This window comes from Triticum aestivum, chromosome 5A, assembly GCF_018294505.1.
Source record: "Triticum aestivum cultivar Chinese Spring chromosome 5A, IWGSC CS RefSeq v2.1, whole genome shotgun sequence".
In the NCBI taxonomy this organism is placed as follows: domain Eukaryota; kingdom Viridiplantae; phylum Streptophyta; class Magnoliopsida; order Poales; family Poaceae; genus Triticum; species Triticum aestivum.
The window spans coordinates 601,357,898-601,380,696 of record NC_057806.1 but is presented as its reverse complement, the minus strand read 5'-3'; the positions used below and the strand labels follow the sequence as shown (position 1 = coordinate 601,380,696).

The 22,799-nt window shown below is 45.3% G+C and overlaps 1 protein-coding gene and 1 pseudogene across 1 annotated transcript; one reads left to right on the top strand and one right to left on the bottom strand.

Moving 5' to 3' along the window:
- The first annotated feature begins 638 nt into the window (after nucleotides 1-638).
- Nucleotides 639-3,589, top strand: LOC123105208 (uncharacterized). The gene is made up of 2 exons (XM_044527228.1): nucleotides 639-2,178; nucleotides 3,274-3,589. Exons 1-2 carry the CDS (start codon nucleotides 777-779, stop codon nucleotides 3,366-3,368), a joined length of 1,497 nt encoding a protein of 498 aa, XP_044383163.1. The 5' UTR covers nucleotides 639-776; the 3' UTR covers nucleotides 3,369-3,589.
- Nucleotides 3,590-6,164: 2,575 nt separating this feature from the next.
- On the bottom strand, nucleotides 6,165-18,749 carry LOC123105207 (protein argonaute MEL1-like; annotated as a pseudogene).
- Nucleotides 18,750-22,799: the final 4,050 nt, after the last annotated feature.

Below are 22,799 nucleotides of genomic sequence, written 5' to 3'. Positions count from 1 at the left end.
AAAAAAGTTCATCGAGTTTGGAAAAAAAAGTTCATCCAATTCAAAAAATGTTCATTGAATTTGGAACAAAGTTCTTCGATTTTGAAAAACGTTCATCGATTTTGGAAAAGTTCATTAATTTGAAAAATACTTTATTGAAATGAACAAAAGAAAAAAACACACCGAACAAAACCCTTTTGAATAAACAAGAAAAACGAAAAAAAAGACATGAGAAGAAAACAGTGAAGAAGATATTTTTGAACACATGAGGTAAGAATGGTGCGGTGGTTAGCATTTTTGTGCTTTTTAACAGAAAAAAAGGAACGATGGGCTGGCCCAAGAAGACACGTGAAGGAGGGAGAGGTGTGCGCCCGTTTGCGCGGTTGCCTGTAGCGGGCGCAACGGGCGCCGTTTAGGGAATGCCCTCCGGAACCGAGCGCTCCTTAACTTTGATGTGACGGACCAACTCGTCCCGGAGTAGTTTGTTCCAGGGCCGGCCCAGTAGGTAGGCGACGCTCGCTCGAAGTTTGTGGGCTCTTCTTTCGTGTCGCCGGCGCTGCTAGTGCTATTAGTATATACTTCCGTTCCGAATTACTTGTCATAAGTATAGATGTATCTAGATGTATCTTATTTTTAGATACATTCGTTACTGCGACGACTAATTTGGAACAGAGGGAGTATAATACCCTTCCTTCCCCGTCCATCAGTTCCCCACCAAAAACCTAGGGTTAGGGTTAGGGAGGCGGCGGCTGCTTTTCCCCTATTCCCGATCCCCATCCCCATCCCGCCCGATCGCCATGGCCACCGGAGTCGCGCAAGAGCCGGAGGAGGAGGAGACCGCCATGGACACCGAAGTCGCGCAAGAGCCGGAGGAGGAGACCGCCATGGACACCGGAGCCGTACCAGATCCGGAGGAGGGGACCGTCGTCATCCTCGATTCGGTGATGCTGGATCGCATCGGCCGCACCCACTGCCACAACGGCCTAGGCGCTGCTCGCAAGGCTGTCAAGGGGAACAAGACCGCCGTTCAAGTCGACATGGACAGCGGCCGCTCCTTCTACGTCTCCTTCACCCTCGCGGCTCCTCCACAAGGGGGGGCCTCCTACCTCGATCTCCACTGGCCGGAAAGCTCAGCCAAATCCGTGCCCCCCTTCGCGCAGCCCGCCTATCCCTACGTCAGGGCAATCGACAAGGACCTCGTCCTCTTCCACGTCTCCATCCCGAGCCAGACTCGCCACTGCGCCTTCACGACACATCTGTTCGTCTACACCGCCGCCGGTCATTCCCCCTCGGTGCAGCAGCTCCCTCTGTACCATGATGACAGGAGGATAATGCCGTTCCTGGGGGATAAGTCCACCACAGGCATCCTGCGGCGCCAAGAAGGCCGCTACATCGTTGCCGACCTCAACCTCTACGGGAAAGAAAATGCCACAGGCAATTATTACATGTGTGCCGAACTCTGCATCTTCAACTCCAACTCCAGGTCACGGATGTGGAGGCTCTCTATCCAGGATGCCCCAAAGCCGCAGGACCAGAGCAATGGCCAGTTCCCCACCCTCTGGTCAACCGATCATGTGCTCGCTCTTGATGGCCGTTTCATGTGCTGGGTTGACTACTTCAGCGGCGTCCTGCTATCTGACTTCTGTAATATGCGCTTATCTCGGGTGCTCCACTTCGTGCCTTTCCCTGGAGAAGAAGAGTACACTGCAGAGGTACGTGAGGAAAGGTGCTTCGCGCAGAGATTCCGTAGTGTGTCCATCAGCCAAGGCAAGATGCGCTTCGTCCACATTGACAATGACTTGCACACCGAGTTACACACTGGCTGCCAAGGGCAGCGGCCTAGCCAAAAAATCACCATTTGGACTTTGAACATGATGGATGCTAACTCCAGGTTCAAGTGGGAGCCACATCATGTGATCGACCTGGATCGTCTTTGGCTGACACCTAGTGTACCTCGGCGTCTTCCTGAGTATCCAATCATCGCCCCCAATAACCCGGATGTTCTGTACTGCCTGTTAAGGAAGCAGGAATTTCATGGTGAGGCCTCCATGATCATGGTTGACATGAACCCTGCATCTCCGTGGTTGTGTACTCCATATATCAATCGGCGGTCTGTGCATGTGAAAGATCACAAAAGCGAGTTTCCTAATATGCCCCTCCTTCCAACTGTCTTCTTCAAATACCTTGAAAGTTCAACAGGTAAGCTCTCTTAATATTCAAATGATGTCCATTGTACGTTCTTATACATTACGTGACATGCATGATTGCCTTTGCTTAGCTCTCTGTTGGGTAGGGTTATTTATCGTACCTATGATAGCAACACATATGCTGCCTGTGCCTGGTTGGTTGTATTGATTTTGAAAGGTAATTGAACCGTGACTTTGGTGCATGCCTAGTAGCTAGCTAGCGTACACTGTCAACACTCTGCCTGTAGTGCTCTACTGATCAGCGTTGTTTGCCCCATGTTATTCTCTATTATTCTACCCCTGTCTCAATTTTTTTAATTTGCTCCCTTCTGAGCTTGCGTCCCGGACCTCTGGTGGTGCTTTTTTATTGTAATTTATTAATCAACTGAAGCATTTAATATATTGTTACCATGAATCTTCTCTTTATCTGTTCAAGTGTTTGGGGTTTAGCAGCTCTCAGTTGTGTAGGTGCACTACACTGTATACCAGTGGTCCTTCTGCCATCAAGCCGTCCAACTGTTTTGGTCGTCCTCTCATGCCTCATCGGGCATCCTTACACCTGGACTGCTGTCATGTTTCTTGAGTCCACCGCTCTTTGGCTGATTTAAGCCTTCTTGTGCCACCTGAACACACACACAACAATGCCGACCAGTCTGTGGCTGGTCACCACCAGTCCCCTGTGCGCCAGCTGTAGCCCTTCCAGCTAGTTTAACAAGGCCATATCAGCTCATTGAGGCCACAAAGGCTATATGTGGTGTTCTTAGACAACGGTTTGGTTGTCGCAAAAAGAAAAGGACAAAGATTTGGTGGTGACAAGTTACTTGAGAGCTAACGGCGAAGAGCATGCTGTCATTACGCTTACATCAGTATCTAGGGTGAAACTTGTTTTGTTTAACAATGTACCCCTGCTCCAATGCCATTTACGTTTCTTGTTTGCCTGTTTCTTTTTTTGTTGAACTATTATTGTGCACGCCGTTTTTGAAAGTGGATTTTTAACCAACAAACACATTTCACTTGTTTAACAATTTTCTTATCTGTCAATACTAATTGCAAACAACAGTCAGATGCTTAGATAGTGTATATATCTAAGTTAATTTTTGCTTTGAAGGGATGCCATGGGACAATGACAAGTTTGCAACTCGTCCTTCAAAGAAATTAAGGTCTGCAACGTGTGAAGACCTGGAGTCTGGTGACTGGTGTTGAACATTTCGGGTATGCTCATATTGAAAATGATGTTTGTCAGTGGTCTGGTACAGTTAGAACCAAGTCAGGCAAAATATGGCATTGATGTGATGAAGATGATGCACTGATGTTATCTATTTGAGTGAACGATGCATGTTCCTGTAATCGTATGTTTAATTAAGAGCCAGTATGTTTTAAGATCCTATATTCCTATGTTTAATTAAGAATCTGTCTTTATTTAAGTTTGAGATTGAGCCTCTCTTCTTTCAGTTTACACAGATAAAAGAAATGTGCCAGGCATTAGTTATGTCTGCTGTCACAGCCTATCCCTCTTTACTACCGCATCCGACAGATATGTGAAGTGCGCTTGGTACATGTACTATGTGCCAAGTATCTTAGACTGGTCATAGTGGGGAGTAACTTATACTAGTGTATGCATATGACATTAGTCTAGGAGGGTGGATTTAAGGGACTTATTTTAGTCTGACTAAAAATAGTCTCTTTGAGGCTAAAGTTCCAAGCACCCCTGACTAAAGAGAGGCTAAAACTAGTCTTGAGACTAAAATTTTTAAGTCAGGGATATCCCTACTAAAATGTGGATTAGTCCTCTCTCTTCCCATTTAACTCCTCTGCTTTAACACATGCGAGTTCTGGATTGGAGGGTTTGGAAGATAATAAATGCTCATTAACTTGATTTTAATCTCTTTAGTATTTGGACGCCTTCACATATATCTTATCATCTTAAACAAATTTTACTCCCATTACTTTTAGTCATGAGATTAAAATGTATCAAGCATCCTCTAAGTTACTATCTTCATAGTGCAAAGTAACATATTAGGCTAGTCATAATGGGAGTAAATTAAGTAATAACATAGCGCACTTCGAGAAATTTTTGCTTATGTGGCATGTAGTTAATGAGAAGTGGTAACATAATATGTTACTGTAACATAGCGTTTCCCAACACAAAATGAGTCTACAAGCCATTAAATGAATCTACATATGACACTACTAGTATGTTACTCCCTCCGTTTTTGTTTACTCCACATATTAACTTTGATCAAAGTCAAGCTTTGTAAACTTTGACGGAATTTATAGAAAAAAATATTAACATGTACAATAACAAAACAGTATCATTAGATTCATTATTGAATGTACTTTCGCATCATATAGATTTGTTATCGTAAATATTTATATTCTTTTCTATAAACTTGGTCAAAGTTTACAAAGTTTGACTTCAGTCAACTCTAATATGCAGAGTAAATAAAAACGGAGGGAGTACTTTGCACTATGAAGGTAGTAACTTAGACTAGTGTCATATGCATGACACTAGTATAAGTTACTCCCCACTATAACCAGCCTTAGTAGTGTCATATGTGGCTTTATTTAATAGTTTGTAGACTCATTTTGTCTTGGCAAGCGCTATGTTACTACTTCTCATTAACAACATGCCACATAAGCAAAAATTTCTCGAAGTGCGCTATGTTACTACCTAAGTTACTCCCACCAATACAAATTCCAAGTATCTTACTAGATGTCATTATATTGAGATTCAATGCAAATTTTAGTTTATCGATGTCCATGTATTTCGCATTTCAAATCCAAGAGGAGCAACAATTTCAACTATTGTTGGGATGGCTGACATGTGCCTGGCTGGGTGAATAAAGGTCAAAAACCATGTTTGGCACATACTTTGTTTGCCTGCATCCCCTTCCCCTCTAGCCTCGTTGAGCAGCAACAATGCAACATAAGCACCGATCGAGACGCAAAAAACTGTTTGGTTACATATAACACAAGTACTCCTGCTTTTACTAGGAGTGTTAACATAATACACACACAACAACATACATAAGGAAACGTTGCGGGCCGAATGACCGGACGAAACCCCAAGCTGGCAACAGTCCCATGCACACACCACTTCAGCTTTCCTTATCCTATCACTCATACGCTTCCTAGCCATTCATTTTTCCACCGCTGAGTCTCCTCTTATCCCCTCGCTTGTCTTTCTTTCCTCGGGCTCTCAGATAAATCTCGCCGGCGATTAGCGCTGCCGATCCCATGCCCCAACATGACGGCCTCCATCCGCGAGTCCTCCCTCGCAAATGGGCGCTACTTTGGGAGACACCACCACCCCGCGCGGCGAGAGGAGAGGACATGGCCGGCGACACCGACGAGGTGCGGTGCTAAGGGATCGGACAGGGCCAGCGACACCATATTTGATTTTTGCTGGAACCAGCATTTGATTTTGCTGCGACATGCGAGTCGCCATGTTTTATTTTTTCCTGGAACCACTTAAGATTTTTGCTTGAACCAATTTTCTATTTTGCTACAAATCGAGAAGATGTTGCCGTCGCCAACATGATTTTTGCTACAATTATTTTTTTGCTAGAACCATATTTGTGCTGGAACTAGCAATCGTTTTTGCTACAACCAGGCGAAGCAGAGCTTGAACGGTTACGGCAGGCCTGCGCCCGGGCACAATGCCGTCGACGGCGAGGGTACCCACCGGAGCTGCAAGCAGGCGGGGGTGAGGTGGACGGAGGCAGAGGCGAAGGTAGAAGCGGGAGGGCTCGCGGGGAGGAGGAGGCAGAACCAAGATAGAGTCAACCCCGTACGAGACGAGGTGGACGAAGTAGGACGCCAAATCGGACGGGTGTAATCGTTAAAATTGGGTGGCTACGTGTGGACAGCCCAAATTTGGGCCGGTCGATTGGCGCCTTAGTACTCACCTCAACCATAACCATATGATAAACCATAATTATAACAGTCATAACACATATAGTCTTTAAAGTGGATAGCGGAGATAGCAGAGATAACACTCTAAGCACCCTCAGCACCACCAGCACCCTCGACATCCATGTCAAATGCTTTGTGCTGTGGCCCACACTTTGCCACCGCCTTAATGACCTCGTCCTTGAGACCTTCAAGTCCGCAGAACTCAACAACTTTAAGGTGATAGGGCACCCGATCGTGACCTCGTGAACTTCATAGAAATCGACCCAACTCTTATCAAGGGTGAGCCTGCCGCCGATCATTCGGGCGGTGACCTTCCAGATGTTGTCATTGTTTGTTGTCCGCAAATATGGGACGGGGACGAGGTGCTTGCTGAAGCCAAGGGCATCTGTAGAACTCCAATTTAGGTCCAAAGACGGTTTCTGGAAGTGCGTTGAGCTGGTATTCTCCTCATAATGGTTTATCTCTTAACCCTTTTCGGAGGGCTGCTGATCTTGTCCTTCTTTCCCGAGGTGATCCCTTTGCCCTTCTCGTCAGAGGCGACCTCCTTGTCCTTCCTGTCAGAGGTGACCTCCTTGGCAGCCTCGTTGCCCCCTCCCATGATGAGCTTGTCAATCTGCATTGAACATACCCATATGAACTAGTGCTCCAATAAATAACACAATGTTCAAAATATTATCCGATTCAACGATTTATCGGTGGGTGACCACTAAGATTACACCTTGTCTTTGCATATAACATTATTTGAGTTGGATATACATACCTTAGTCAAGGGGAGCTTGAGCTTTTCTCCATCCAAGTTATGTGCGATGTGCACAACGCATGCTCCTGTATCATCTCATCAGAAAAACACATAAAAAGAACAATTTGGAGCGGTGGGATTTCGACGGCAGCAATGGACGTAGTCGATCACGTAGGTATACCTCCACCTGAGTACTTGTGCTGAACTGCGGTCCTAAGAGGAGAGTTTGATACCTAATTCTAATTGTCCTGCCGCCTGAACAATAACATCCGCACAACTAGGCGGCGAGGCCTCTGGCCGCTCCCTTTCGGTGGTGAGGGCTCGGATCTGAGGCGGCGGCCTCACTGGTGCGGACAGCGCTCCTCCGGCGGCGGCGGGGAGTGCTCGTCGGTGAGGTTGGCCGGATCCCCTCGGCTGCGCGGGTAGCGAGGTCCCGGTGGGCGATGGTCGTGGCGCGGGGAGGGTCCGGACTCCCCTCGTCAGATCTGAGGCGATCTGGTCTGCTCGTGACGCATGACCTTCGGCCGGCCTGGATCTCCGGCGTGCACGCGCCTGCTGATGCTGTGGCTGGTTCGGAGGTGGCGGCAGGATGCTTGGCCGGGGGAAACCCTTGGCCGCCGGTGGCGGTCACGGCGTCGATGGCGTCCCGGACGCCATTCTCTCCTTGATGGCGGTGCTGAGGCTCAACTTCCCCTGCCTCCCCCCTTCCCCTGCGCCCGGGTGAAAACCCTAGCCCCGGTGGCTAAGCGGCGGCGGCGCCACAGCGTCGTCACCTTCTTGAAGGCGCCGACTTGGGCATGGGGATGCTGGGCGTGCATGGCGAGCTTGTCTGGTTCCTGGTGGCGGCCCGTCTGATCTACCGCGCCGCATCTCCGGGCAGATCTGATTTGTCTCGTGGTGTTGTGCTCCTCTTCCGGTCGTGTCTCCGATGGGGACCTTGCCCTTCCTTACCTTGTACCTGCCGTGGTGGAGCGGTACTTCATCTCACACATTGATGGCGGTGGAGATCGGCGGCATGGCGCTGTGGAGGCTCGGCGTCCGATATGCGGAGATGGACTCGCGCGGGAGGAGGTAGCTGTCTGGCGTCATGGTGACGTCGATGGCAGAGTGGCCAGACAAGGTAGAAGCCTCAATATAATCTGAAGATGGACTTGTGGAAGATGGTTGCGACGACACATGAATGCGTTTGACCGGATTGTGCCCCAGACCCGGTATGTGGCTCGGCTGGGGCTTCCGGCTTTTGATGTTAGGTTTAAGTGAGTGGTTTGGATAGTGGCCCAGCTAGCATCCCTTCATCATATGGATAGGAGTAGCGGCATATGTTGCCAAGATGGTGGATTCGGGTATATTATTTGTAATACTTTGTAAGGTCCTCGAGAATAATTAATAAAGTGGCCATATGCATCTCCCAGATGCAGAGGCCGGGGGTCATCCTCCTTTTCTAAAAAAACAACTAGGCCAAGCAGAAGATTGGTGCCCGCAAGGAGCAACACGATCCACTGGCCGTACAAATACATTGAGCAAGATGCTGCCTATGCATAGGCAAAGGGGTGCGGTCCTCCATTCCTTCGGGTAGGCCCGAATGCTTGTAACATTCCATGTTGACTCGCGCTTTGCTCCGTTTATAATAAAATGGAGCGGGGGGAACCCCTTTCGATCAAAAAAAACAGGCAAAGGGGTGGTGCTTAGTCTGGTGCGAGGTGAGATTTTGAAATAAGATTGAAGGGAAACAAATTACCGAGTGTTGGAATCTTACAACTTTCAATACAGTTGTATAACCTGGAGCCGGGGCTAGATCCGTCAAAAAAGATCCAGTTGACAACCCTGCCGCCCGCCACAAGCAGGGCAGGGGATCAGAGGGAGGGCATTGGTGCCAGCGGATGAAGGAGATGCAAGCAGCCATGAGGTGAAGCAACTGGTGTGTTTGAATCCGGGAAAGGCAAATAGATTAGGACGGCGGCAGCGGAAGATGAAGATGAGTCGTGCTTAAGTCCAAGCCAAGCAACTAAAATAGCCTAAAGCTTACCAAAAGGAACAAGTTTACAAGGACACACAGTGAAAGTGTAGTGACCACATTATGGGTACAAACATGCATGCCACAAACTCCATGAAATTCATGGTACTAGAAACTAAAAATCCTGCCCCTTGTGAAAACTTGTCCTTGGAAGCAACCTCTCTTTGAGAACTTAGTGCTAAAAAAACTCCACATGGATCTCTATCTACAAGACAATGGAGAACTCTTCTGCAAAGAACCAGGATTAAAATAAAAAGACAAGTTGTTCAAAGGCAAATTCGGCTGTGGAATCTAAAACTTGCCAACCAATTTGGTTTTGGATTCTGGACAAGCCCGAGTGCAAGCCAAGAGAAGCTCAAACAAGTTGCTCCTCTGACTTGAATCCAGAACCAAAATAGTACACCAGATCCCAGCCACAAAGCCAAAAAAGAATCAAACTTAAAGAAGCCAAAGATCAGAATAGCACAGAACAATATGGCAAGTAGCAAAACCACTTGGTAACTTGAACCACTTGCATAGCATAGGATAGGTCCGAAGTAGAGTTGAAGGTAACAAAGACAGGGTCATAGATATCCTGGCTACCACGAATTGAACCACATAACTACGAGCAACAAGCTCCACGGCAAAACAGAGTCATCGCCATCTTAGGCTTCTCTCACACACAACTCAGGGTAGGGTAGGGCAGGGCACACAGCAGTAGAACATGACGTCCTTGACGTTGTCCTTGATCTTTGGGAGCTGGCGCACCTCCACATGGCCCTCTCACGCAATGGCTGTTTGCATGCACATGTGAGAAACGAAATGGATAAGGTATGCAGATGAAGGCTCGTGTGCAAGCTTAATGGGAAAAAATCATCATCACCTTACTGCTGAATAGCGTCAATCATCTCAGGGAACTCCCCAGATCTTAGGACTCTCTCTATAACATCTGGAACGAAATCTCCAAGAATCTTTCCAATATGTATGTGAGAGTAATTATGAGGAAGTTGTTTAAGACAACAAAACAGTTTATCTTAGAATGACTTGTTGAAGAAAAAAACAAAATACCAAAATAAACACTCTCTCAAGCAAGAAACAAAGAACCAATTTCTAAGACATTCGTTTTGTTAAAGAAGAATGATTTGTTAAGGGAACTTACAGTTTTTCCATGGACCTCGTAATTTGTAAGGCACTGGAAGCACCCCCAAGAATTGTCCGTGTATTCTTTCCCAAAAACATTCCAACGGAACAGCACGATAGGTAAAAGATGATAATTATTCTTTGCAGCTGGCCAAAAAGGGCAACGAACCTGGTGAACAAGAGTACGGAATCTAGCCTTCCTGTCATCTGACAATCCATTATACATTTTAAAAATGCCTATGACAGTTTTCCCTGCATTCATCAAAAAGAAACACATAGAAAATAAGTCAGGAAAATGAGCTTGTAAATTTCTAAAGAAACATTTAAGAGCAGTTTGAAAGAGAAAAGGATTAATATACCTTTTTGATCGGTGGTCTTAAAAACCATGGGGTTCTTTATATATTCTCTTGCCCAACGCTGGAGTACACGAACAGGGTCATTTAACAAATTAAGGAACCGTTCCATGTATTGGAACTCTCCTCCGTACCGGAGGAAGATCAGCCTCAGGATTCTTTTTAGTGCACATTTGTCCTTTATGTACATCTCATCATTACCCTTAAATGGTGGCGGCGTCCGGAGGACAGGAATCCCATTGATGATCATAAAATCTGTCATTGAGATCTTGCCATTCCAAGATTGTTGTGTATCCTGAGCGTCGACGAAAGTGCGAGTCAACGCAAGCGCCATTATACATCCAGCATCATCTATTAAGTTAACGTCTTCTTCTTGGCCCTCAATCTCATGATGATTAAATACCCACACATCAGGAAAAGTGTAATGTTTCTGAACATGGCCCCAAAGATTCGCCTGAGTCGTCAATGGGACCCTTAGCTCAGGGGGTATGGGAGATGGCTCTCTGCGTACCTGCCTCCTATTTGACATGCAACCGAAAAAATTGGTCAAGTGAAGTGATAAAATCCTAATGGAAAGTGTCAAGTGAAATGTAAACTACTCTATGTGTTCATCAATAAACTAGCAGAGGGTGTAAAATAGAACAACATCTATATTGTTAAGTATATACTAATTCTTAAAATACCAATGGGGAAAGATGCTGTCTTGTTAAATTCAATGTAACATGGATGGACATAGAACAGATGGGCGAAAACTACTGAGTGTAAGATTTACCTTCTGCATCCTCCCAACAGTAAAATCTTTGGAAGCGACTGACCGCTAATCCTGGGGTTCAATCCAGCATTTAAGCTGTCCCCTTCCACGTAGTAGCGCGCACGAATTATACCCTTCAGGTGGGCATAGTACGCCGGTGTGACTGCATTACAAGTTCAGCCAAGTTAGCTTCTTCTGGAGGTAAATGTCACAGGGTGTAGAAATAGAACAACGGCTATGTTAACCAAGTAATAAGTCTTAAAACGGCATATGCTCCTAAGGGAAAGATGCTTCAACGCAACGTAAACATACAAGACATAGAACAAAGGAATGGAAACTACTCAGTGTGTTCATTAATAAACTTACAGAGGAATGGAAACTACTCAATGCATTATTCATCAATAAACTAAGCCTATTTGTCAAGCAGTTCATGCTAATTTTGAGTTTCAGACCAAAGGCCCTCAATACACATTCATCAACCCACAGAAGAAATGGCATGTCATATGATCAACCTCTAGTAGAGATCAAGGAAACTTTACTATAGATCAGAACAGATCAAACTTCAAGCAAATTGAAGCAGAAAACGGAGCATGGAAAACTCACCAACAGAGACTGCGCGAGTGCGGCAGGTAGAGCTGCATATGGATCAGAATTAAACCATCATCAGAGTCATAACACAACAGAGAGAGAGAGAGAGAGAGAGAGAGAGAGAGGAAGAAAGAGAGGATTACGTGTAGCAGAGATCGTTGGTCAGCGACTTAAGCGCATCGGCTGTGAAGTGATTCTCATCATAAAGAACATGGTAATGTGTTGAACTGCTGGTTCCCTGAGAAGGATTTACAAGCAGCACTCAGTATGCAAGCATTGGAGATAAAAAGAATAGAAAAAAAAACATGTGTGCGAAATGGGTACCTGAGTGCCAGCATTGTTGCACAAGTAGAAATCAAATTCTGATTTATCAGCCAACGTTCCTGCAGGACAACAGAAATAGAAATGCACCCAATCATAATCAGCAATGCTTCAACAAGTAGCGGAGACAGTTGTTATCAGTGACAAAATACGACGACTGTTACTACTAACCAAGAAGTATGTCCCCACTCTTGTCAGTCATATCACACCTCCCAGGAACCTCAGGGATATCCAGCCTGGCGTGATGCCTGACAATCACAAAGGTGACTGGGGGCATATACCCCTCCTCCAAAGAGGCACAGGCCTTGTAACAACAAAGTAAAAAACCATCAGAATGACAAAAGCCAGGGATATAACATCAGAAGAGGTAGACCAAAGCAGAAATTTGATGCAACTTACCTTCCTGATTGCGTCCATTTCATGAAGCAGAACATGGCTGAATTGGCCTTCACTTACGCCATCCCTATACATGAGAATGATCAGTCAGGCAGTCCCGTTGAATGGACAGGATGAAAAGAGCGTCATGAAATTGTGCACATACCTGTAGAAGAGTATCCTCTCAGGCCTCCGGCCTGTGTTCCAGCGGGAGGCAATCAGTAACTCCCTGTAGAGAAAATTATGTCAGGTTAGTAGTTGATCCACAGGGCAATTGCTAGCAATCGTCTTTGGTGACACTGAAGAGGTCTTCAATTATCTCCTGCCTGTGTGGTTGAGCAGAGACAAGACCGCTGTACTTGGTGATCTCTGGCCAGTCCATTGATGCCACCACCTACATCAATCCAATAAAAGAAATGGATAAGTCTATTTGTACTCAACAGGTATGTGCATCAAGATTATAATTCCATTTGAAAGATAAATTCAGATAGAAACAAATAATGAATTGACAAACTGTTAGCTACGGGGAAGAACTAACCGCAGCAATTGATGATGCAGAGTCCTCTCCAGGTGGGGGGTGTGTAACATCAGCACCAAAGATGATTGTTGGGACTTCGGACACAAACGGTATGCCATTTCGCACAAAAGCTCTCTCCAGAACTGTGTTGCGTCCTCCGACCTAGTCAAGACACAGAATTATCACATTCAACAGAAACCGAAGTAGACAACGAATCAACATTCCATGGAAACTGAATGTAAAACATAGACCAGGTGGTTATGTTACCTTCACATTGATTTTGAGTGCAACATTCTCCAAATATTGCTTGTTTGGTCTGGCAGCATGCCTTGGCAGGCAGCACTGAGACACGATCCCAAGGTCAGTCTCACAAACCTTCTTGATTTTCCCTGCAAAATTAAACGTGGCACACACATGAATCTACAGAAATCCAAGAGAAGGTGGAAGGGGATTAACCAGAGGAGCCATATGCATACCATAAGAACCACTGACTTCAGGTAGGATTACGATTAACAGTTGTAGCTGTTTTTCGTTTCCCTGTTTTCCAAGCATTTCGGTAGTCCTCCTGTATACATCCCTCAAGGCATTCTCGATGTGGTTGGGGCTAGCTGATCGGTTGTCTACAAGTGGCCTTGGATTGACAGACTACAGGGTTGGAAAACACAAGTCAGTCAGCTATAACATACACACATAAATCATAAATGCCTGAGAAACAGGAAAGCAATGCAAGCCTTTTACCATTCCAGTCATATTGCACATCTGAATCAGATCACAACAGAACCTGTGTACCTCCTCAGGAGGTATGCGTGAAAAACTCACACAGGCCCAGTTGTCTATGATTCCTCCATTGATCATTTTCTGCAGTAAAAAAACTCAAATGAGACCTATCATTTGTACCATAATCGATATACTACATACAAAATGATGAGCCAAGTCACAGACAAGCTCAACTGTTTCTCAATTTAAGTAACCAGTGTGAAAACTACATGATCAATAAAATGCGATCAAGCAAAATAATTTGAGTTGCTACATACAAAATAATGACCTGTCCAATACATTAAGAACAAACAAAGAAGAAACTCAACAAGTTCTCCATGTATTTAGTTCCAAGAAAAAGTAATGCATAGTAAAATTGGGAGTGAAGACAATGAACAGGGAAATACCTTGTTAATCATGTTCCACTGTCCAACACTTGGCGCACAAGTTTTCTCCTTTCCAGAATCATGATATCTCAACTGAAACACATACGAAGGATGTGATTACCACAAATCCTTCCAGTTAAGCAGCTCAGAGAAAGGGGGAAAAATACAGCATTCTTACCATGGGGGGAGGCAGCACACGGGCTGGAACAGAGACCAGGTCACTGCAGACATTGATTTCAAACTCTTGAGCAAACTTGTCCTCAGCATACTTGTTGTGCAGAACCATCTACAGTGTGAAAAAGAGTGTTATGAGAAAGACTGCACATTACAGGCAAACATGACAAATATGCCTTGAAAAGGACATTCCTAACTACATGAGTTCGAACAGATTGGAATGAACTACCACATGTGAGAAGATATGGGCAGGTATTTACAGAATGCAGTTGACAACAGGTACATACCTCACGAATGCTTTGCTCCCTCTGCTGGGGACGTTGACAGGTAGTTCTAAGTATGTTGGTGACCTGCTTGTCATTCAGTTTCTTAGAGTACCTTTGCCCTTCAACAATCTTGCACGCCTACAATCAAATTGTAGAGAAGCATGAGCAAACAATGCATAATTCAAATATGATGAAGCAGGCATGAACACAATACCTCCATAGGCAGATACACAGGCCACGCATCACTTCCAGACTGCAAGCAGAGCCAAGAAGTATACTGCAGATTGTAGTTGTATCTTTGCATGAAGTACTGAACAACTGACATTCTTGTTCCTCTCTCATCAACAGGAAATCTAACAACAAACAAAACAACACGAGTGGAGTGCTATTAGAAAGGGAACAATAATCATGGATAGATGCTAAAAAGGAAACCGTGGTATAAACATTCATAAGGAAAATTGTGAACAGGCAACAACTTGGCACAAACAGATCTTTGCTATGCTGCCAAAATCAAATGCATATGCCACAGGAAGAATGTTGTAAACAAAATTATTCCCCTAACCAGTTCCTGGCACACCAACATCAATGAAGATGCAATAAGCCAAAAATCTATACAACTACACATCTTTTTAATATTCCAGCAACCCTAATTAGTTGCACCAGAACATAGAGAGAAAATACATAATGGAAAACATTATAGCATTTGAGGTTAGTTAATTACATGAGCTGGCTCATAGGAACAGGAGTAATCCCTGTTATCTTGTATCTTCTGATTTGGTCTTCCTGGTGGTTTGTTTCGACACGCACCCCACGGAGTGCTTTCTTTATCTGCATATAGTGCATAGGAACAGATTAGTCAACTATTTCAAGCCAATAAAATGGTGCAATGTACATAACATGGATTCTGAAACTAGGTTAGCATAGATGAATAGTACCTTAACACGGTCCCTGTCTGTCAGAGGCCGCGAGGCATCACGTAAGTTGAGGAACTCTAGCACAAACTGGACCACTGTCACAGACTTGAAGAAGGATGTTGCAGATATGTCTGAAAAATGGAAGTGCAGATCATCAGATAAACAAGGCTAGGACACACTGCAATCGGATAACAGTAACGGTAACAGACAGGGGAGGGGAGGGGAGAGGAGTACCTATATTGAGTGACAGCCCCATCTGGGTTGGACGTAAGCTCTGGTGGTAACCTCTCCAGCACTCTAATCCTTCACCAATGTCTCCTCTGTGACCAAAGGTGGTGGTGAATAAGGATCTGGACACTGTGACATAGCTGCAATGAAAAAGTGCAATAGTGTTAGGGCTCTAGAGAACTAGCTAGTATGATGAAGAAAAACTGATGGCAAGAAACTGGAATGTGGATGTCATACTTCCAGGATGGTTTCTTGAGGCATATCCCTCTGTCTTCCTTTGAGAAACTGTTGGAGGTGGTACAGGTCTGTCCTCCCAGCAATCCGAATGGTGATCTTGTACTCTCTTTCAGCCCTGCAAATGAGGAGGGAACAAGTTAGTAGCTAAAAAACAAATACAATGGGTAATCAAGTTGGACAAGACTGAAGGTAAAGAATCCAATCTTACTTTTCTTTGTCTTTCTTTTCCGGAGCAACCAGTGTAACAGAAAACTCCTCAGACTCAAAAGGGAGTGAGCCTGCAGTGTAAAGACTCTTTCTTCCATCGTAGGCAGGCAATTTGCCCCCAAGGGATGTCTTGCCGTGCAACTTGATTAGCTCACTGAGTACCTCCCTGTTCACAGCCCTTGATTTTGACTCCGGGTTAATGGAGACCTACAGCAACACATTTCAACATCAGTATGTATGCACAAACAAGAGAGACTCTGTTCTACATTCAGTACACAGAATAGAGACGATTAGCCCTCTGATTAGTGTCCAATGAATTAAAAAAAAAATCAAATGAAATATTATAATTCTCAGTACTTATGCTATACTTCATTCAATCTGTGAGGGAAAAGAAAAACTAGCGGATCTTAAGAAACCAGTAAACCAAAATTAGGCAATAAACAAATTAGCTGCTAGTGGCATCGCAGGACTGGAAATGTAGCAGGCAAACGGCAAGACATACCATGTGCCGGCCTCCATTTCGACTTACAGAGACCAGAAAAAAATCCAGTTGAAACGGAAGAAGCCCTGTAGTATAGAGTCAATCAAGTGGGGGAAGAAGTCTGGATCCCAAATCGAACTCCCAATACTCAAGGGGGCACAGCACAGTAGAGTAATTTTCTGGCACGGCCATGCTAGGGTTCCTGACGGGCCGCGGGCGAGCAGGCCGGAGGCGGAGAAGGGGCGGCGGCGCTCCGTCCTGGTGAGGAGGGGTTGAGTGGGAGGCTGCGACGGCATGGTGGGGGTGGGTGCGAGGGCACGAATCTTGGTGCAATCATGCGGTACAGAATACAATAAGCGGACCTGTGTACCGTGTGTATAGTATAGAAAAAAGGACCTGCGTACTGCGTCTAGTAAAAAAAAGGACCTGCGTGCTGTTTGTACTTTAAAAAAGGAACTACGGACTGTATACCAGATAGGAGTACTTGTTACGAGGAGTAGCAAAATAATTCGTCGCCAAATCACCATTTATAAATGGACTAGACGAATATAAAGTAGTTTTTTTTGCATTTGGAATATAAAATAGTTTGACAACAAAGGAGGTACGCATACATGTATGAGCAGAGAATGAGATTTTAAAGCAAAATAGAGCTAACTGTAAAAAGCTGAAAAACAATAATATTAAACCTCACGTCAAAAAAGTACTAATATTTAAATCCCCGTGCGTGTCGACCATTCAGCGAAAAAAAACAGATCTACCACTGTTGTTCCACCCACATACATACACAAAGAGGAAACGTCCAAGGCTGGACCGAGAGGGGAAAAAGAATCTCCCCCAAAAAAGAAAGTTGACCACGACGGACTGCATGCAAACACAGAGAGCCACACGGATTTGCGCTACAGGAGATCCATCCGAGCAAAGACAAAACCAAAAGCTGCCGCGGGACCGCATGCAGGCAGGGCAGAGCCAAAGGAATCACAAACAGAAGTGCACCAGGCAGCAACAAAGGTGGCAAGGGCAACAACACCAACAGGCCTCCTGCTTTGCCCAAAATGTATGGAAGACACGTACACGGACGGACGGATGCGTCTGCCATGTCCCAACGGACGGATGGTACGTTCGTCGCTTTGCCCTTCTGTCCCCGAACGAGGACAAGGACCAGACGGAAACCATAAGACCAAGACCATCCAACAACGACAGAAAAACTTTCGCAAAAGAAGAACGCCGGGGAAAGACACAGGAGATCAATCAAAGAAAGAAAAAGGTGGGTGGCCTTGCATGGGACGGGGAGGCTCCGACCGGCACTCCACAAGGATGGGATGGGATCTCACGGCGACCCCCTGCCGTCTATAGCCAAAACGGATCCCAAGAATCTGCAGCCTTGACCGCAAAGTTGCCGAAATAATGTCTACTCTACATCTACTACTGCTAGTTTCCAAGATAACAACGACAGAGACGAAACAAGAAGCGCTAGCTACTGTCTGCAGGATGGCTTTTGCATTGCAAGAACTCACTGTTCATGCATGAGAACAGGAGAAACCACCCATGCATGTACCCAGAGAAAACGGCAAGATTTTATAAAGGCAAAAGAGAGAAGCACCGAGGCGTCACTACGTGTAGCGACAGCGCTCGACCAAGCATCCATGGATGGATGGATGGATGGGGTCGGAGACGCACGTCGCATGGAGAAAAACGAAAGCAGAGCGGGAGAAAAGAGATCTATGAGTATAGCGCGGACAAGAGAAAAACGACGTACGATACAGCTTCGAAGTAGATCTACGAGTCCCCGCAAAAAAAAAAAGAAGTAGATCTACGAGTGAACAACTAACGCGGACGTGAGAAAACGAAGCAGAGCGGGAAAAAACAGCGCGACGACTACAATCGTAAACTAGTAGATCCATCTATCAGTGAACTCGGACAGCGGATTAACGTACATGAACCCACAGGGAACGCCGGATCTGGAGAAAACGAAGCGCATAGAAGAGCGTAAACAGAGAGAGAAGGAGGGGGGTAGGGTTCGTGCTCACATCGTAGTGGAAGAGGTTGTTGTCGGCGACGTTGACGAGGAAGTGGTTGGCGCGGATCATCACCTTCTTGCCCACGGTGCCGGCGCCGGGCCGAGCGGGGTGGGCGAGCCCCTTCTTCGACACCGGCGCGAGGTCCACCTCGGGGGCCTTCTCCTCCTCGGGCGGCGCCAGCGCGGTCTCCGTGACGAAGAGCTTCTGCTCGAGCTCCTTGGCGACGGTCGCTGTGGTCGGCGGAGCGGGAGCGGGGGCGGAGACGCGGGCCGGCTGGAACGGGGCCGCGGCCGGCGAGGGCGTCGGAGCAGGAGCGCGGATGGTGGCCGGCGTGGGGGACGGCGCGCGGACGGTGGCGTAGGGTGTCGGGGCGGGGTTGCGGACGACGACGCCGTGCTGGTAGGCGCCCTGGTGCGGCCTCGGAAATGCGCCGCGGCGCGAGGGGCCTTTCTGCAAACTGCGCGGCTGTCCGCACCTGGTTTGCTTTGGTAAAGTAACCATGGTACAGCGGTTTTGGTCAGGTGGAATGGTAACCACGGTTGGGTTTGGGTTTGGGTTTGGGTCAGCTGCAAACGCCACTGTTCTCGAATTTCAATTCAAATTGTGGCTGCTGGTGCGATTCCGATGGATGGAGAATGATTGAGCTGCCAACGGGTGAAGAATCTTTCATTTTTGGTACGTACATGCACTTTCTTGATTTTTGGTTTTATCTCGCACATTTAATTAAAGAGTACATATGCGTGTAGAAACAATTAAACTAATTCTCATGCATTGGTAAGCACAATTAAGGAGTAAGTATGCGTCTCTCCTCGGTCTCTTCGTTATCGAGTGAGATTTCTACACATATGTCTACATGATAAATAGACTTCTCCCGCGCGAGATTGATTTAAAAATGGTAACATCATCACAAATAGAGCTAATATCTGATCTGGGTAGATTTCTTCAATAAACCTTTATCGGTTCAGTAATATCTGACTTATGAATACAACAAATGTTGAGATGCTGGTTTCTTGGATCAAGCTATCTCACAACCGGACTGGGTAGCTATAGCCAACCCACTCTGCATCAACAAACTACAAACTACCGACTTGCTCTCTCTTTTCCCCCTTTCCTATCTCCACCGAAGTTCGGCCCAGGGCCTTTAAATTCAACCCCCCCCTTTCCTCTCTCCTTCATCGATGTTATCAGCCGAAGTGGGGGTGGAAGGAGGTGTATTTGCTCGTAGTTGTAGGGTGGGTGCCCGCCTCTGGTTGCCACCTTGGTGATCGAATAGTCCTTGGCCAAGGCCCTGGTCACACCACCAGGTCGTGAGGGCCCCTATGGCTCCTCTCGTGCCCCTCCGGTGCTTTTCTAGAACCTTCGTGCCCTGAAAAACCCGTATTAAATTCTCATGAGTTTTTTTACCTCCATAGATATTGTTTTTCTGTAGAAAACAACCACTAACACCGAACATTGAATTAATGGGTTAATCCTGAAAAATAATATAAATTGGCATAAAAAGTATACAAAAGTAATAATATGGTAGCATGAATCAATAAAAAAAATAGACACGTTTGAGACGTTTTAGCATCCCCAAACTTAATCCCTACTCGTCCTCGAGTAGGTGATGATGAAATAAAGATAATTTTTTTAGGTTGAATGCTAACTAGCATAATCTTGATCAAATGATGTAATGTGTGTATGTGAACTCAAGATAAAAGTGATTCGCGATAATAATCTACCAATTTGACATTAAAATAATGATACATCAACATATGGTTAAACAATCATTGCCTTTTAAGAACAAAAATGCTAAAAAGGTGTTTTCGTACTTAAGTTTAATAGGGTTTTTTTTGGATTCAAATTGTGGTTGTTGCTGCGATTCCGATGGATGGAGAATGATTGAGCTGCCAACGGGTGAAAAACATAGATTTTTGGTACATGCACTTTGGTGATCTTTGGTTTTATTTTGTGCATTTAATTAAAGAGCAAGTGTGTGTAAAAACAATTAATTCCCATGCATTGGTAGAACCCAGCCATTGTGGCGTCTCTCCCCGGCCTTTTGGTTATGGACTGAAATTTCTACGTACACGTCTATCCACTTAATAAATAGACTTCTCTCACACAAGATTGATTTCAGAATGGCAACATCATCACAAATAGAACTTACTTGGAAAGTGTTTTTAGTTACTTCTAATCGGGGTAGATGCTTCCAATACACCTTTATTGGATGAATAGTAATGTGAACTGTGTCCTAAAAAAATGTTGTGGGGTTTCTTCTTGCACCAAACTATCTCGCAGTTGGGCTGGCTAGCCAGCCCACTCCGCATCAACTAACTACGAAGCGCTGACTCGCCCTCTCTTTCCCATTCCTCTGTCTAGAGTAGTGGCATCTTCCTTCCTCTCTCCTTCGCCGGTGTTGCCAACCGTGGTGGGGGAGGAAGGAGGGTGTGTCTTTACAGGCTGAGACGGTTTCTTGGACCACATTATCTCGCAACTACATGCTCGCTAGCCAATCCACTCTGCGTCAACCAACCACGAGCTACCGACTTTCTAATCTCTTTCTCCTTCCCTCTACCAAAACTAGAAAATTCGTCTTTGCCGAGTGCCAAGCTCCCACTCACGGGCACACGGAAAAACAACTGTGTGCCAAGGACATGACTCCGCAATAGAGCGTACTCTGTGTAATCATCCGTTCGCCGAGAGCCGTCGGTAAAACAAAAGGACTCGACGAATAATCCTTCTGTCGAGCCACGTGGCACGACCGTTCGGGATTTTCATTGGTTCATATACTGATAGGGACCTCACATTATAGAACTTGTCTCGTACAATGACGAGCCTCCTCAAATTAGCTTTAGGTCTTCATTAGCAGGCAAGTTGGATGCACCTGCACTAGCCCAGAGGAGAGCTTTCATTCAAACATAGCTCCATGTGGATTGTAGTTGCATGGCAATCCAAACTCCTTGCAATAATATTAATTATAAAGTCTTCTTCGTGGCCTAATTATCAGTTGCATTGATGCAATATTTTCTTTGTTTTCGACTTTTTGAAACCCCAACATTGTGTTCTCATGCCAATGATTAGGGCATGGAACCTAGACTTGTGCTCATATTCTATTCTAAATTGTGTGATTGGTTGAAATAGCGCATAAAAGAAACAATTGTTTGTATTTGATATTGTCCCAAGGGTTGGGCTTGAAGTGATTGCCATGTTAAACATTATTTGTGCTAAAGGTAATCACCGTGTTTTCAATAATTATGGACATTCCTTCTAAACCTTTGGCAATGATATTTTTGACTCGATCAATTTGATTATCGAAGAACATGTTGGGAATTCTTTTATATGCATCAGGTAGTTTAATATTGTTAAATACAAACCATTGTCACACATCTTTATTATTGATAAAGACTCGAAACCCTAGCTAACGCGGTGACCGCATTCCATGCACGTACATGGGAGTGGGTGGCTAGGGTTCTAAATTTCATGATTCCGTCCGGAATCATGCGTAAAAAGGTTGTCGTCCATAGGAGAATTGTCCGACTCCGCTTGGGTGCATGGATGACAATGTGCGCGCGGTGTGGCGGTCTCGGAAAATGTGCTGCGGCGCGAGGGCCTTTCTGTGAGTGAGTACACCTAGTTGCTTTTGTAACCATGGCTTCGAAAATGATAACCACGGGTGGGTCAGGTGTAAATGGTATTGTAGAAACGAGTTTGAAGTTTCCATTCGATGTCTGGCTAGCTAGCTACAGGTTGCGACTCGGGACGTTTTCTTATCATACGGACAGTCTTAATTTCAGTTAAACATTTAATAAGTATGTGTGCACAAATAATAAAAAACTGGTGCATTTATAGAACTACTACTCTTTTTTAGTTGGGATAGAATTAATAGTTGCCTCTGTTGGACACACTTATTACACTACACACACACACACACACACACACACACACACACACACACACACACACACACACACACACACACACACATATGCCTGGACGGTAATGCAAAAAAAAAGAGTGGATGGTAATGCAAAAAAAAATTACGAACAAAAAAGTTAAAGATTCTTTGATCGAGGCTGATATATGTAGTAATGCATTACTACAATCATGCAGGACGTGGGTACAAAATGTAATCGTGATGATCCGTTACGACTTCATCAAGGCCAGTTACTATTGCCATAATACTGATAGCAACATCTTTACTAGATCATATATGCCTGGTTACTGATGGTAGGAATTAACAGTTCGGCTAGGCATTTTACGATGTTACGATGGCAATTACGATGAAGTGAAAGT